Source organism: Chiloscyllium punctatum, chromosome 37 (genome assembly GCF_047496795.1).
Source record: "Chiloscyllium punctatum isolate Juve2018m chromosome 37, sChiPun1.3, whole genome shotgun sequence".
NCBI classification, from domain to species: domain Eukaryota; kingdom Metazoa; phylum Chordata; class Chondrichthyes; order Orectolobiformes; family Hemiscylliidae; genus Chiloscyllium; species Chiloscyllium punctatum.
The window spans coordinates 23,781,614-23,799,750 of record NC_092775.1 but is presented as its reverse complement, the minus strand read 5'-3'; the positions used below and the strand labels follow the sequence as shown (position 1 = coordinate 23,799,750).

At 39.9% G+C, this 18,137-nt stretch overlaps 1 protein-coding gene across 5 annotated transcripts in view; it reads left to right on the top strand.

Annotated features, from left to right (window-relative positions):
- The window catches only part of LOC140462943 (disks large-associated protein 4-like), a 572,009-nt gene that overhangs the window by 530,080 nt on the left and 23,792 nt on the right, over window positions 1–18,137 (top strand). For 3 of the 5 annotated variants that reach the window (XM_072556463.1, XM_072556462.1, XM_072556465.1), the window contains one exon: window positions 12,483–12,536. The exons of the other annotated variants lie outside the window; for them this stretch is intronic. In XM_072556463.1, the coding sequence (XP_072412564.1) occupies window positions 12,483–12,536 (54 nt within the window). The remainder of the gene's footprint in view (window positions 1–12,482; window positions 12,537–18,137) is intronic. 5 annotated transcript variants of the gene reach the window in all.

Below are 18,137 nucleotides of genomic sequence, written 5' to 3'. Positions count from 1 at the left end.
TTCCAAGAGTAAGAGGTAATTTGCTTGAAACATGGAAGACTTTGAGGGGTTTTGATGGAGTGGATGTGAAAGGATGTTTGGTTTTGTGGAAATACCGTATCTAGAACTAGTGATCGGTAGACTCTGGGTCACTGTAAAAGGAAATGTTTTACCCATTTCAGACTGATGAGAAATTGTTTGAGAGTTGATAGAGGTAGTGGAAGCATAGTCTTTCAATATTTTAAGGCAAATATATAGTTTTGAGAAAAAGACTGAAAGCTGTTTGTGGTAGGCAGGAATGTGGAGTAATCAGATCAATTGTGATCATATTGAATGACAGGGCCAAGTGGTCTCATTCATTTGTTTGTATGTACATCATTAAACTGTGGATACCAGTAGTCTAAAATAAAAGCAAATTACTGGAAATTCTCAGCAGATATGGAGTGAGAAACAGTTATTTCATGTTCACAATTGAACACTTTGTGCCCAGTCAGTTCCAGTGGCTTACTGGACCTGTAACATTAACTCTGCTTTCTCTCCACAAAAGCTGCCAGGCCTGCTGAGTTTTTCCAGCAATTTCTGTTTTTGCCTTTTTGAAACTGTTCAGGCAGGATCCACATCCAAAACTTCATTTTCTCTGCATACAATAGTGGCCCCGTATTTCTAGTATTTTATGCCTTTTCGTTTTAGTAAAATTTCCATTAAATATGGTCTCCAGCTGTTTTTTTTAATCTGAAGAATTTCTCCCAAATCGTTGCAGGTAGATAGGATAGTGAAGAAGGCTTTTGGTATGCCTTCTTTTATTGGTCAGAGTATTGAGCATAGGAGTCGGGAGGTCATGTTGCGGCTGTATGGGGTGTTGGTTAGGCCAGCATTTTAGAATATTGCATGCAATTCTGTTCTCCTTTTCTATCGGAAGGATGTTGTGAAATTTGAAAGGGTTCAAGAAAGATTTACAAGGATGTTGCCAGGGTTGGAGGATTTGAGCTGTAGGGAGAGGCTGAGTAGGCTGGCGCTGTTTTTCCTGGAGCGTCGGAGGCTGAGGGACAACCTTATAGAGGTTTATAAAATCACAAGGGGCGTGGATAGGATAAATAGACAAAGTCTGTTCCCTGGGGTCAGGGAGTCCAGAACTAGAGGGCATAAGTTGACGGTGAGAGGGGAAAGATATAAGAGACCTAAGGGGCAACGTTTTCACGCAGAGGGTGGTGCGTATATGGAATGAGCTGCCAGAGGAAGTTGTGGAGGCTCCTACAATTGCAACATTTAAAAGCCATCTGGATGGGTAGATGAAGAGGAAGGGTTTATAGGGATATTGGCCAAGTGCTGGCAAATGGAACTAGATTTGGTTGGGATATCTGGTCTGCATGGACGAGTTGGACCAAAGGGTCTGTTTCCGTGCTGTACATCTCTATGACTATAATTAGGCTAGTCAGCCCAAGAAGTTCATGCTCGCATTTATCCTTCAATCATCCCTATAGCACACATAACGCTCCTGTGTATCTTTTGGTTTGAACGTTGATCAATTATCACATTCACGCCATTACTGTATACAGGGAGTCTTGACTTGTGAATGTTGGACTTATGAACAGCTACTTTATATTGTCTAACTGTTGCGTTTTGACTTGTGTTTATGGGCTTGCAAATGGACTCAAACTGCATACTGAGGACTGCCTGTATTTAATATTTGAATGTTGTGTCAATTTGACAGTTAATATTTTTAATCAAGCTGTTGCCAATTTATCTCTGAGTCAAATATCATAAATGTTTTGAACACTGTAACTGGGGATTTGGAAACCCAATGTTTGGCACTGGGAAAATGGTTGTCAAAATTACCATTTGTTGGTTTTGCTGGACAAAAACCCCTGTGCCCGATATGAGGTATTTGCTAGACAAAATCTGTGCCCTAGCTTACCTTTAGATCTCATCACAGTTAGCTTTCTTCTTCATTCGTAATTGTTTTGAAATAAAATTTTGCACAATAGCATATTTTAAATCTGAATTATAGAATCATTAAGCACAGAAACAGACTCTTTGGTCCAACCAGTCCATGCCGACCATAATCCCAAACTAAACTAGCTCCTCCTGTCTTCATTTGGCCCCAATCCATCCAAACATTTCTTATTCATATACTTATCTAAATGTCTTTTAAATGTTGTAACTGTACCCGCATCCACCACTTCCTCTGTAAATTTATTCCATGCAAGAAATGCTGTCTCTATAAACAAAAAAAAATGTCCGTTGTCTTTTTAAAATCTTTCTCCTCTTACCTTAAAATGAGTTCTACAGCATTTATTAATGGTTTAAGTTGTGGTTCATGCTGACACCTGAAAGGCATGAATGATTTCTTGCCCTGTGCCTTGCTGCCCAATATGTCATTCTTACATTGAATGGATGCAGTTACTCAAGAGTCGTAAGCATTGCTTGAATTAGCAAATAGGTATTTATAAAATTCTGATCATTGATCTGTTCTTTTGGCTTGGTGGGTTAATTTGTTACTTGATTTTGTATGATGCTTGATATAATACTTACACAAGCATGCAATCTTCTAGTCGGTAATTTGACATAGAGCAGGATGGAATAGTAAGCGAGCAGACAGACTTTCCATAATTGGCCTCAAAAGCTGATGTATGTAGAAATAGCTGTGGTTTCCATTCATGGCTACTGCTTTTTAAACTTGTGAGAGAGTAAATGTAGAGTTAGATATTGGGTTGCAGAAAAGTTGAGATTGTTTCTTAGCCAAGTTTTGGCCATTTAAATGAAAATATTGAAAAGAGCTTGTCTGGTCATTTGGTAACATTTGAATGGATTTATCATGTTTTTGTGGGTAGGGTTTATCTGGGCAACTTAGTACATTGAGTCATTATGAGTATTGAAGCTGTACTGAAGTTGTTTTGTTGTAGTCACAGCACCTTGCTGAGTATTGAATGACAGTCAGGAAGATGACAGGATCAAGTAGCATTTTCTGCCTTGTTCGTTTTGGGAGCTTGCTTTGAGGCAGCATGCTTATGATAAGGATGAGTCCTTCATCTTTTTCATATTATTGCTCTCAGTATTTTTCAGTGACTTTGTGTTCCCTATTTTTGTATCCTTTATGTTGAATTCCAGATCGTATATTTGTGAAAGAGAGATCTCAATACTGATCTTTGGGCAGTACCGCTATTTATAATCTCCAATCCAAAAGAAATGTCTATTAACAATTTCTGTATCTTTTCTGTTCTTTAACTAATACCTGAATAATATTACTATGTTTTTATTCTATCCAGAATTCTAATTTTAGCAGTATGTTACCGTGACAAAATTTCATTGAGTTCTTTTTCAAAATCTTCAAATGTAGTAGCATTCATCAATCAGCTTGAATCCTCCACTTGTCTTCACTTATCCCCACTTCACCACCCTGCCCCTGCTTCTCATTTATCTGCAGCTCCCACCACAGCCGTCCCCAGCCCTGAGGAAGGGTTGCACATGAAATGTTGACTTCTCCACCTTCTGATGCTGCCTGGCTTGCTGTGTTCTTCCAGCCTCCTGCCTGTCTTTCTTGTATCAAGACTTTCTCATTGTTTTGGTGTCGTACTGTTTCCGTATTCCCATATCAGTTGAAGCAAACACTCATCGACACAGTATGGCTCAAACTTCTTCATCTTTATTCTGAGCCCTCGAGAGGGAGACAGAGTGATTGCGATGTACACAAAGATATGAGTTCTCGGTTTTCTCTTGAACACCAGATTCCTAAGGAATTATGTAGTCGCTTACAGGAAGCAGCATCCAAGTAAGGCAACATCTAATTGATTGGGTGCCCATTACAATCAGCGAGCATCAACAGTAAAGGTTAGGCCATCTGGCATTACAAATGGATGATCCTCACCAGCTCCTTGGATGCTGCCTGAACTGCTGTGCTCTCCCAGCACCACTAATCCAGAATCTGGTTTCCAGCATCTGCAGTCATTGTTTTTACCCTTTTGATTCTCACCTCGTTAACTGGCATGACACAATGGATGTTCTTCACCTTATTAAACCATTGCCCTTGCCTCCAGCACCTCATTGTTTTCTGCAAGTTCTTATCTGGTCAAAGTTATGCTAGCTGAGTCTTTGTCCTGCAGCCTGAAACTTAACTCTTTCCTTACCTGCTGATACCTTGTACACATTCTCATTGGTAAATTCTGTTAGAATTGCTAGATGTGATTTGCTTTGAGAGGTATCCACATGAGGTGAACATTATTTATCCTTTTTATAAGTTCAGCATTTTGTACTAAATAAAAAGTATCCAAAGATCAATGGTAACAGGCTATCATCTGAGTTGGTTTTTAAAAATCTAAAGCTCCTTCAGTTCTAGATAACCATACATGGGAGAAATTAAAAGTTCTTAACAAAAACAAATTAATTTCTGCTTTTGTTTCTGATTCCTAGCATCCTCAGTTCTTTCAGTCTTATATTTAGTGAAAAGTTTGACACATTGCTTTGATTTGTTTCAGGAAAATGTTTGGTGGTAGCTTAAGGAGGCTCAAGTGATGCATAAGCACCCACATAAAGGATCAGTTTCTCTATTTTTTGGTACAATGTTTGAAAAAAAAGTTTTAATTCCCGAGATCTGATTGAAATGACAAGATTGTTAAATTTGCAAATGTTGTACTTTTATAAATAAAAATTCAAAATATTTTCAGGTTTAAAACCTCACTTTATTTCCTATATATCTTCATTGAATGTTTACCTTTTTTAATCATTAGTATAGGGAAGCAAAAGCTATTTGTGGGAGACCATTGTTCTTTTTTAAAGTGATTAGCTTTTGTATGAATGTCGTACTTGCAGGTGTTAATGAACTGTAGCGAATATAAAAAGATCACAGCAGGGAAGAGACTTGAACACATCCTTACGACAGCTATACTGTAATTAAACATAATAGTTTTAGTAGCCTAGAACCTTTTTCCTATCAGTTTTTATGATGAAATGAAATGGAAGTAACCTTTCTCAGTAAGCATTTGTGGCTTCAATGAAAATATAATAGTGGAGCATAACTTGTCTAAAAGTCCAGTACAAAAGTATTTTACTCATACTGCATCTGAAATGAGTAGCTATACTGAACGGTTTGCAGTTGTCAGGACATATTTGTGCTACAGTTTACCAATCTATGCTTCCACTGATTTCTAAATACATTTAAAGAAAGCTTTACCCTAGCTGGTTCATGATACCATTCATTCAAGTGGCTTGCCATTCCCCATGCATTCTACACTATACGGTGTCAAACTCAAAAGGTGCGTGACAGCCCCATTCAGATCCATTTAGCAGCTAACTATTTTTCCCTTGCCTATTCTTCCACTTTACCATGTTTTTCAGCTTTGACCCTCAACACAGTAATGCACTCTGACTGAAGTTAGAACTAGCTCTTAATCCCTGTTCTTGTGTATTCTTGAAAATACAAAATGTCTCACTTCCAGACTCCTGTCTTTCTGCTTGTGTGACTTTCATACAATCATGAGATCCCTACAGTGCAGAAGCAAGCCATTCAGCCCATTGAGTCTGCACTGACCCTCTGGAGAGCATTCCATCTAGACCTACCGCCCTAGTGTATTCCTGTAACCCTGCATTTCACCTGATCTACACATCACTCAATGATATCACTGGCAACTATGGACAATTTAGCATGGCCAAACCACCTGACCCAGAGGGAAACCAGAGCACTCTCAGACACTGGGATAATGTGCAAACTCCACACAGACAGTCACCCAAAGATGGGATCTGGTGCTGTGAGGCAGCAGTGCTAACCACCATTTTAAATGAGCAAGTTTCCTCTAGTTAAATGTTTAAGATCAAAACCATACTTTCCAATTCCAACCTGGAATCCACGCCTTCACATGTGGTGAAACTGACTACAGAAAAGTTACAAAAACTGGAAATCTTAAATGATTTAGAGGGCGGCACAGTGGTTAGCACTGTTGCTTCACAGCGCCAGAGACCCGGGTTCAATTCCCGCCTCAGGCGACTCTCTGTGTGGAGTTTGCACATTCTCCCCGTGTCTGCGTGGGTTTCCTCCGGGTGCTCCGGTTTCCTCGCACAGTCCAAAGATGTGCAGGTCAGGTGAATTGGCCATGCTAAATTGCCCGTAGTGTTAGGTAAGGGGTAGATGTAGGGGTATGGGTGGGTTGTGCTTCGGCGGGGCAGTGTGGACTTGTTGGGCCAAAGGGCCTGTTTCCACACTAAGTAATCTAAATAAAAAATCTGAAAACATGCTGAAACTGGGTGAATTTTAATGAAACAATTTGAAATACTCACTCACTTATTCTCTGCAGACATCCACTATGCATTTTCTGTTTTTATTTCAGTCTATTTGCAAAATTGGCATTCTACTCATGTCCAAGCTATGATCCTGATTCTTCGTCATAAACAATAGTTTCTTTAGCCTATGGCAATACATCATTTCATGCACCTACTCCTGATGCTGTTGTGTTCTTTTGCCATGTTCAAAGGCCAGTGGCATATCTGTAATGTCCCTGGAATAATAATCTAGAACACCAAGCTAATGCTGTGTGGACATGTTTGAATCCCACCATGGCAGATGGTGAAATTTGAATTTAGTAAAAATCTGGAAATGAAAGTTAGCCTAATGTCATCCACTGTCGATGGCTGTAAAAATCCATCTGGTTCACTGATGTCCTTCGGAGAAGGAAATCTGTTGTTACCTGGTCTCGTCTAAGTGCGATTCCAGTTCCATTGCAATGTGATTGACTCTTAACTGCCCTCTGAAGTGGCCATACCCACTCAATCAAGAGCGGTTAGAGATAGGTATTAAATTCTGGCCCAGCCAATGAAACCACCCACATTCCATGAACAAATTAGTCATCAGTACCAAGTGTTACTCAATGCTTACCCTTATACTTGCTTATCTGATTTGGGCATCCAGGTCCCCTTATTTTAAAATTTTCGTCTAATTTTTCAATTCCTTCAAAACTAACCACTATCTGTGAAACTTTCATCCAGTACAACTGGATTCTCTTAAGAGTCCAGATTGTTTGTAATCGCTCAGACCGTTCCTGTTACGGTTTGCAACCTTCTGAAATCTAAACTGAATTATAACTTTGCTGTGACTGTAAATGATCTTAATTCTTTTGTCTCTGTTGCAATGTTCGAGTTCTACGTGACTTCTGAAATATTGTGGCACAATGCCTTCTCGTGTGAACTGAACAACTTAATTTCTGGCAACATGGTGACATGAATACAAGTGCTGAAAGGGAATAGATTACTTTGCTATAAATGTTGTTCTTGGAAACTTGTGTGTTTTTAATATGTCTGAGAAAAATCGCTTCTCGTATAGTGTTCAAGTGTTATTGAGGGTTCCAACTTTGTGCTAATACATAGTTACAAATAATGACTGGCTGGTACATGATGTATTTGGTTCATTTTGTCTGTGTGTATATTTTAAACAATAATGATGGGGAGGAGCCAGTGTTGGACTGGAGTGGACAAAGTTAAAAATCTCACAACGTGAACTATCTGATGAAGAAGCAGCACTCTGAAAGTTAGTGATTCCAAGTAAACCTGTTAGACGACAACCTGGTGTTGTGATTTTTAACTTTATACAATAATGGTATTATGCATTTCGTGCAAGCCTGCACGCAACTACCGCGCAATTGTTTGGTATCACCCTGCTTCTGGACAGAGATTGGGAGCAGCTATCGCAAGGAATCCTCTTCTTCCTCCTTTTTGCCTTAGCCACAAAATAGGGGCTGTTCTTAGCTCTTTAAGTTTCTGCCTACTGGGCAATGTATTTGTGAAAATAAAAAATGCAAAATATTGGAAAAATACACTGGCTTTAAGGGGGACAGAGTTGAGAGCATGCACCATTTGTCAAAATTAAAAGAAATTACAACCAAACAGCATTTTAAAAGTCTGAAGAATTCTTATTCCATAAAGCTATTTGTTCTAGAAATTCTGCCTGGTCCATTGACTGTTTCCAGTGCTTTCAAATATTTTTATTTTCCAGTATTGTGCTTTCTCAGCATTTAAAGCAAAGCAAAATTAAGGAGGGAGAATACGCATGAGAAAATAATTAACCTTTTAAAGTATTTGAATAGAAACAGGAAAAGATTAAATGGAGGGTATAATATAGTGAGTGAAATCTACTACATCTTATGCAACAGAATAGAGTTTGATGTAGGTGAAAAGAGTGGCAAAAGAAAACAGCTTGCAAAGGAGATTTACTCAAAGAATGCACCTATTTTAAATGGAGTCTAAAACGAAGGCTCCCATCCAATGTGCTATTCTTTTCCTTGTACTACCGTCCATCCTAATCCAACCCACCAATAACCAGCATTCTACCTTTATGGTCACTTGGGAGCTATCTTAAATGATAAACATTACCTTGAATTTGAGTATTCAAAGAATGTACAAAACAGTTATCAAACTGCACAGCAGTTCGTAAGTGGCTTCTACTGCAGTAATCATTTAACCACTCTTTAGAAAGGGAAGCAACATCTACTATGGTTACTAGGTCTCTGTAGGCACTTAAGGTGTTACACCACTTTTCTTCATTTTTTCTCCTATACAGTATTGAGAACTGACTGGAAATTCTGGGCACTTTGTAGCTTAACAGTAAAGTCTGTAAGGTATATTTTTATCAGCCATGCTCATTTGTACAATATGCATTTTGCTAGCAAGGATGTTAGTTCATGGCCTCAGTAAATGTTTTTGATTATTTTTTACACAAATATCTGAAGTTTGATATGACTGTGTTATCTAGTTTTTTTTTGCGTTTAAAGAAAAACAAATGGTTAACAATATTGATGTGACCGTAGTTTTCCATCAGAGATTATTCTTTAATAGTTGGTGCTTGAACTTGATGTGTCATTAAAACAAAATCTTTTATTCAAAAATAAAATATTTAGAAAATGTGCATCTTTGTATACTTTTGAATTTGATATAAATGAAGTTCACTTTTTCAAGAATATCTTTTGTGTGGCAGGTGGTTTGGGGTGCTTTTGTGTATTTCTGTCAAATAAGATAATATTCCCACCTTTTCACTCCTGATATGGAGGTGTTGGACTGGGGTGAGCAAAGTTTAAAATCACACTTTACCAGGTTATAGTCCAGCAGGTTGATTTGAAAGTACTAGCATTTGGAGCGCTGCTCCTTCATCAGGAAGCTGTGGAGTAGGATCATAAGACACAGAATTTACAGCGGGTGGGGTAGTCCGTCCAATGTCCTGGTCATAAACTAGTCTTTTTTAAACATGGCTGTTTTTGGAATATTGACATGGCCGGCAAGGTGGTGGTTAGCACTCCTACTTCACAGCAGCAGGAACCCGGGTTTGATTCCAGCCTCAAGTGACTATGGAATTTGCATGTTCTCTGCCAGATGTTCTGCTTTCCTCCCATAATCCAAAGATGTGCAGGCCAGGTGGATTGCCATGTTAAATTGTCCATAGTGTCCAGGGATGTGCACGCCAGGTAGATTAGCCATAGTAATTGTGGGATTATGGGGTTAGGGTGAGGGAGCTGGGTCTGGGTGAGTTGGTACAGACTCTATGTGCAGAATGGCCTGTTTCCATGCTGTGGGGATTCTATGATTTTTAGTCTGTGTTTTCAAAGTTACACACTAATTGTATTGCAGTAATAGCTATGAAGTGTTTAGGAATAAAAGTACTCCATAAAATGTTTCTATAACACATGGCAGTTGGGAAGGAAATCACAAACCTGTTCGTCATACAGACTATGGAGCCTGTAAACTATCTGATCATCATGTTGCTATTTGCCACAAAACTGACTATACTTGCAAGCTGATTGTATTTGAAAATGATGTTTCAAAATCTATTAAAAATTATAGATCACTGTTTCCTGTTGTTCAAAAAAAAAATTGCCTTAATCCCAGAACATTTGAGTGGTTTTTGGGTGGGAGGCAGGCAGAAACTTGGGGTGGCAAGGGATAGGAGCAGAGACATTTCTGGTTGGAGCGAACTGTTTGAACATGAAAACATTTATCTTTTCTCCAAGGTTTCTGGCTAGCAGTCGGGCCCCAAGACCGACTGGTTAGGTATAAGGCTTTAAAGAGGGCATGGTGCTATTAGCAATCAGACAGAGCTTCAAGGTAACCATTGCTGTCTTGGAACTTGTGAAATTGTGAAATTTTCAGCTCCAGACTACAGTATGGGAAGACCAGTATAGATTGGTTCAAACAGAAGTAAATTTGCCGCAAAGGTAACAATAGAACATTGTTTATTAAAACAATGTTTTTTAAAATTCATTCATGGGATATGGACATCACTGGCTAGGCCAGCCTTTATTGCTCATCCTAAAGTGCAGTTGAGAATCTAAAACATTGCTGTGGGTCACATGTAGGTCAGACCAGGTAAGAGTAACAGTTTTGTATCCTTTCTCACAACCCCTTTTCTCAGATCCCAATCCTTCTAATCCAATCTCTTGTACATTCACAAACCCTCTGACATTCTGGTCATGGGGCTTGGAATGATCTCTGCTCAGTGAAGGGCTCAGTTTTACCCTGTTACATCTCCACCTCAATGAATTTTGGGCAGGGCATATCATTGAACTCTCCTGTCAAAACCTGTCTCCCATCTCCAGTACTCTCTGGCCTCTTACCTCCTCTTTATCCTTTCGCAATGAACTGTCAGTGTGATATCAGCCACCCCAAATTTCTCTAACTCCCTTTGAAGTTACTTCATTCCACCCTTTCACGTCTAAACCTCACTTTGTTATTAGATCACTGTTGTGATGCTTTTGTTATCTGACATATAGACTTCTACCATGCAGATGCTGAGTTCCAACTCTCAGATACTCCTTCCAATCTGTCCCCTCCGGACTATGTACTTCAAGTAATTGAAGTCGCTGACATTGTCTCCTCTGTAAATCATTGATATACAGCTTCACACCGTACAGTTTCCCAAACCTGAACTAATAGCCTGCTTTTATCTTAGTATGCTTGCTCTTCTATCCTACTTACTTCTATTCTTCCTTGCATCAGCAGTTCCAAAGAATTATTGTTAACTTTTGTTAAGAATTATTGGGAATCAGTGATGTATTTCTCCACAGAAGTTGTCAGACCAGTTGGGTTTCTCCAGCACTTTGTTCTACTTCATATATTCAGCATCTACAATATTTTGCTTTTATTTAATATTGGTGAAGTAAGTTGCTGTCTGTTTATAACATTTTTAAATTCACGAGGGCTGACGTACTGAAGGTTGTTTATATTGTTTATATTGATTGTTTATATTATTTTTGTTTTGACTTCTCCCTTCATCTCAGCTGCTGGCATCTGGTTCTCAGTGCTTGATCCTTTCGAAAGTTTCAACTAAGTAATTACTGTCTCTATATGATCTCTGTAAATGAATTTTGGCGTGGTTTAATTATTTGGAATGGCAATGGAATGATAGGGAGATTTAGTGATTGTACAGATTAATGTTTTCCTCACTTGAACATGCTGAATGGCCATCAATAGAAGGAACACTTTTTAACCCTCTCCTTCGCGGTAACGAGCTAAGCCCAAGTGTAGCATAATTGCCATACCTAAGTTGTGATCACTTAATGGATCATAAATGGGTAATTAAGCTAGTGACTTCATCAATTTGCTAAGTAATTGATCACATTCATGAGTCATATACATAGTCATGCGTATTTTTTTTAATTGTTAAGTGCTTTAACAGTGCTTGAATCAGTGTTCTGTTTTGGGGGGCTTTTCTCCAAGCAATAAATAAGGATGAGACAAATGTGCAGATGCCTACAGAAGCTGAAAATTATAAGACGAGCAGGAAATCAGGAACTAGTAGTTCAGTTTTTTGGATTTTAAAACCTGAAGATTTGTGAAATGACGGAAAGAAAGAAGCATGGAGAATTTGTGCAGATTCCAACCACTACCGCTAATTCCTGTGCAGTTCCTCATGTAAGTGTATACTTTTCTGAAATTGAAATCCAGATGATGGAACTAATCTGGGATAATGGCACTGGTATATTAAGTTGATTTAAGTGAAGTGCACACTTGAATAAGTTGGCCTTTTGAGTACATACCTTTAATACTGAAATGCAAGGTACGAGTTGGATGTTGCACAATACGCATTTTTCTTGCTGGAAAGAGCATTTTACATTTGAGATTAAATTTTTGTCATCCATTCTAGAGCCTTCAGCACATCAAAGCTGGGGTTTGCATCTAATGTGTAGTGTACTGTCGAGTTGATTTTCTGTAGATAAAATTGGAGACTTTGAATATTCATAAAAAAGTGAATACAAATCAGATGAGTGTAGATTTGTTGTCTGTCTGTCTCTCTCCATTGTGTTAAGCACAGATGTTTTAGTGTTTGGAATCTGTAATGCCACAAAAATCAAGAGAGTGCTGCGATCGAAACTGTGAAGGGATGCTCATCTGCCTGTGGGTTGGCTCCATAATTTGCTGCAGAGAACTTGAACCAGTGGTGATTTTTCGTACCAATCCCAGGAATAGTGGTGCACATTTCCAATTATTCACACCCCTGGAAACAGCTGCCTAAAAAATTTTCATTTTGCACACAGATAAAAACCCGGCCACAAACTTTGTGTTGAAGAGGAACTATTCTGAGTCTACTGGTAAGATATACTGTGTTTGTGATGTACGGTGTAATACGTACGAGAGCTTCAGAATCAACTTATTCTTGGCTGCAGGAATGCAGCAGGTGCATTGTCTGATGTTTGGGCTTTTGAATGTGAAAAATGCGTTGCTTTTAATTAAAAAAAAACTAAATTCCCTTGTCCTTTCTTGTATCCACTACACTCTTCCATGATACTTAACTGTCTCTTTTGATTTCTTTCAATTTATGCTATGTTTTTTTATTTCATTCTCTGTCTTTGCTGACCTTATACAGGATGCCCTGTTTACACTGGAGCCTTTATGCCAGTGCAAACTGTGCCAAAAAATGTTTCCAGTGTGAAATGGCTGTTCTAGCACAGCTGTGGTGTAGCACTTAATTTTCAACCAGAACGTTGGCAATGTTGACATTTTCTCACTATAATACTGGAATAGCTGTTCAATTGGCCCATGATGTATCTTGGAAACGTGCATTTACATCATGATACAGGCACATGATGCAAATTTTCTTTTCTGGGCAACTCTGTGCTTTGCATGTAACCTGTATTGTGCGTTGCACTGCTATGATGCGATGTTAAGGAAATAGTTCTGCTTTATGCCTGGAGGAAATTGATACAATTCAGTAAGTGCAGCTTGAGCAGCAAGCATAATGTGTAATGAGTCAAACCTAAACATTTTCATAGCATTTCATTTCATGTACTTTTGGACACAATTTAGTATAAAAGGTCATCTAATTTTCAGTAGTTTCATTATGCTTTCCAGTAAAATGAATAACTCTTTTGGGAAAAAGGGCACAGTTAAATTCTGTTGAAGCCGGAACGTAAAGATTATTAGTACTTTAATATTTTCAGCCCAAAATGTCCAAAAAGATGACATTTCCATTAGAATAAGAAATAATTTTCTTAATTGTTTGGTTGGAACAAGTGTTAAAACTAGTCTGTCTGCTGCATCTATGTGCAAGTATACTATTTTTACTGATTTTATTTATGAAATGTGCAAATATATCACTGTTGTTTGTATGTAATTTGGCCTCGGTTCAACTGTTTCAGTGGTAGAGGACAACAAAGTATGTGTACCTTCTGTATTCACAATAAGTAATATACTGAAACCTGCTAAATGTTTACTAAAACTACTGGTTTCTGTTGAGATTGCTATGTGTTCAGTAAAATGCAATGCACTGTTGCATGTGCACTTATATCATCGTGTGTTGGATTTTTATTTTTTATTGACTGAATTTTGTAGTGAAATTGTATTTTTAGTTTTAATATTTAATCCTCTATCAATAGCTTGCTTCGTGTTTTACTAAAAAAAAATTGTCAAACGTTTACAAACTGCAGATTGCACCCCCTTAATCGGCCATTTTTTGAGACTGGGGCAATACTGGACTTGGGAGGTTGAGTTAGAGTCAAAGAGATAGTAAATGCATGTCAATCGGTTTAGTACCATGATTAGTGCCTGAAGTTCTGATGAAAGTTTTTAAGGCATCAAAAATATCCAAGTGCGTTCAAAGCAAAAATATTTTGTTACAATTGGATAATCACTTCACTTGGATTTGCGTCAATCATATGGCTAATAGATTAATAATTTTCCAGTTGGACACCAGAAACGGGATTCAGGGTATCAAAACTGGACAAAGTGCAACAACAAGTAATGAGTAAAGATCAATGCTGAGGAAAGGTACTGTGGGTGCAGAGTTTTGAATTATGGAGGTTCAACCTATACTTTGCTCAGTGTTGCTAGAAATAGTGTTGGTCATAAATTCAAAAATATAATTGCTGTTGTTATTCTTGTCACCATCCAATTCAAGTCAGAAGAAAGTTGTTCTTAAACTTGCTATTTCAGACTGAAGTTGAAAGTTCAGTAATTGTTGATATGTATTTACTTGACAGCACAGTTAAATGCATTCTTAGACATAACTAAGTAATGACCACTTAGCCAGCCAGCAATTAATACAAATAGAAGTTAGCCTTTTTCATAGAATCATAGAGATGTACAGCATGGAACCAGACCCTTTGGTCCATACCAACCAGATATCCCAACTCAATCTAGTCCCACCTGCCAGCATCCAGCCCGTATCCTCCAGATGCCTTTTAAATGTTGTAATTGTACTAGCCTCTACCATTTCCTCTGGCAGCTCACTCCATACACGTACCACCCTCTGTGTGAAAACGTTGCCTCTTAGGTCTCTTTTATATCTTTCCCCTCTCACCCTAAACCTATGCCGTCTAGTTCTGGACTCCCCGACCCCAGGGAAAAGACTTTGTCTATTTATCCAATCCATGCCCCTCATGATTTTATAAACCTCTATAAGGTCACCCCTCAGCCTCTGACCTTCCAGGGAAAACTGCCCCAACCTATTCAACCTCTTCCTATAGCTCAAATCTTCCAAGCCTGGCAACATCCTTGTAAATCTTTTCTGAACCCTTGCAGGTTTTGCAACATCTTTCCAATAGGAAGGAGACCAGAATTGCTGTATTATTTTCATATTTGTTTTTGAGTAGTGTTACTTAAATACAAACAAAAAAATTGCTGGAAAAGCTCAGCATTTGTGAGGAGAAGTCGGAGTTAACTTTTCCTCAGACCTTTCCTCAGAACCCTGTAATCTTGTGAATTTTAATTAACAGAGCACCTACAGCTTTTTGATGAATGATAATTCAATATTCCTATGCATTGTGTAGAAAAGTACCTTCTGATTTCACTTCTCAATGACTGTTTCTGTTTTAACATTATTTCCATGTTCTGTCTGAGATAACAAGATTACAGACCAGATCTGCTTGCCTTCATTTCAGTCAAGATTCCCAACTAACTTGATCTTGTTTATAGGTTTGGAGGATTTTTGGGTATTTGAGTGAGTTTGGGAAATTTTGGCTGGTTTGTTTTTATTCATTCATAGGATGAGGGCGTCACTGGCTAGGTTAGCATTTATTGCTCATTTCTCATTGCCCAGAGGGCAGTTGAGAGTCAACCACATAGCTGTGGGTCTAGAGTTACATGTAGGCAAAAATGAGGACTGCAGGTGCTGGAAATCAGAGTCTAGATTAGAGTGGTGCTGGAAAAGCACAGCAGGTCAGGCAGCATTCGAGGAGCAGGAAAATGGATATTTCGTGCGAAACCCTTCATCAGGAATGAAGACAGGGAGCCTTCATGGTGAAGAGATAAATGGAAGGGGGTGGGGCTGGGGCGAAGGTAGCACAGAGTACAATGGGTGTATGGGGGTGGGGATGAAGGTGATGGGCCAGAGAGGATTGTGGAGCGGATAGGTGGGAAGGAAGATTGGCATGTAGGACAGGTCATGAGGATGGTGCTGAGCTGGAAGGTTGGAACTGGGTTAAGATGGGAGGGGAAATGAGGAAACTGGTGAAGTCCACATTGATGCCCTGGGATTGAAGTGTTCCGAGGCGGAAGATGAGGCGTTCTTCTCCAGGTGCTGGGTGGTGAGGGAGTGGCGGTGGAGGAGGCCCAGGACCTGCATGTCCTCAGCAGAGTGGGAGGGGGAGTTGAAATGTTGGGCCAAGGGGCGGTGGGGTGATTGGTGCGGGTGACCCGGAGATGTTCCCTAAAGCGTTCTGCAAGAAGGCATCCAGTCTCCCCAATGTAGAGGGGACCACATCGGGAGCAATGGATACAATAAGTGACATTGTTGGATGTGCAGGTAAAGCTTTGATAGATGTGGAAGGCCCTTTTGGGACCTTGGAGGGAAGTGAGGGGGGAGGTGTGGGCACAGGATTTGCAATTCCTGTGGTGGCAGGGGAAGGTGCCAGGAGGGGAGGGTAGGTTGTTGAGGGGCGTGGACCTGACCAGGTAGTCACAGAGGGAGCTGTCTTTGCGGAAAGTAGAAAAGTGTGAGGAGGTGAATTTATCCCTAGTGGTGGGGTCTGTTTGGAGCTGGTGGAACTGTTGGCGGATGATGCGGTTAATGCAAAGGTAGGTTAGGGTAGAAGGTGAGGACCGGGGGAGTCTGTCTTTGTTACAGTTGGAGGGTGGGTTTTGAGGGCGGGGTGCGGGATGTGGATGAGATGCGTTGGAGGGCATCTCCAACCACGTGGGAAGGGAAATTGCGGTCTTTAAAGGAGGAGACCATTTGGTGTGTTCTGTGGTGGAACTGGTCCTGCTGGGAGCAGATATGGTGGAGGCGGAGCAATTGGGAATACGGGATAGCATTTTTGCAGGAGGTAGGGTCTCTGACCTATCACCTTCATCCCCACCCCCATCCACCGATTGTACTCTTTGCTACCTTCCCCCCAGCCCCTCCCCCCCCCCCCCCCCCCCCCACTCCTTATCTCTCCACCCCGGAGGTTCCCTGCCTTCATTCCTGATGATTTTCCTGCTCCTCGGATGCTGCCTCACCTGCTGTGCTTTTCCGGCACCACTCTAATCTAGAGTTACATGTCGGCCAGACGAGATACAATTGACACTTTCCTTCCCTAAAGGACATTTTGAGCTCAATTGACTTGTCAGACCATTTTGTCCTTAGACCTTTAGCTGTAGGAAGCAGAATTATTGATAGTAACCTGAAAAGGAGGCAACAGTTCAATGCTCATTACCCTGATTAACTCTTGACTTTGTGTGGAATTCCTGGAGGAAACCGTTTTCTGAGGAATTGCTGAAAACCTCACCCAAGTCTGAAATGAGGAAACCAGATAGATTAACATATATCTCTGGAAATTGCAGTCAGATGCTCTTTCTGTTCATTTGGATTTAAAGCTACAATGAAATTGTTCCTGAATGAAAATGTGTGAATTGAGCACTTCTGTGAGGCAAGCTGATGGCCTAGAGGTATTATCATTAGACCTATTAAACCTGAGACCCAGGTGATGTTTGTATTCAGGTTCAAGTCCTGTCATAAATTTGAATTCAATGTCCACATCTCTTTCCACCCCCACCCCACAACAAAAAAAGTCTGTGGTTGAGTCTGGTGATGGAACTGTTGCTGATTGTTGTAAAAACCCATCTGGTTCACTGATGCCTACATGTGACTCCAGACCATCGACAATGTGGTTGATTCTTTTTGCCCACTTGGCAATTAGGGATGGGCAATAAATACCCATGTTTAAGATGCCAGGATGGCCCAGTGGTTAGCACTACAGCCTCACGGTGCCAGGCATCCAGGTTCCATTCCAGCCTCAGGCAACCATCTGTGTGGAGTTGGCACATTCTCCCCATGCTCCTGTTTCCTTCCACAGTCCAACGTTGTGCAGATTAGGTGGATCAGCCATGCTAACTTGCCCACAGTATCCAGGGATGTGTGGGCTAGGTGGAAAAGGATACGGTAGAGGGGTGGGTCTGGGTAGGATGCTGTTCAGAGGGTTGGTGTGAACTTTATGGGCAAAATAGCCTGTTTCCGCACTGTAGGGGTTTTGTGAGTCTACGAGGTCACTTGTAATTATAGCTTTGTTTGTTATATAGAAGTACAGATCAGGTATGCATCTAAATGCACCACTTAGAAAAAAGCTGTTGAAAATAGCTATAAATACACTATTATAAACTTGCCCACTTCGCTGAGATCTTTGAAGTGACCACCTATTTCATTTTGGTCATTTATAATGGTTATAAGCCAGTTTCACTGATATTGTCATGTTGGTAATTACCGAAGTAGTTATTTA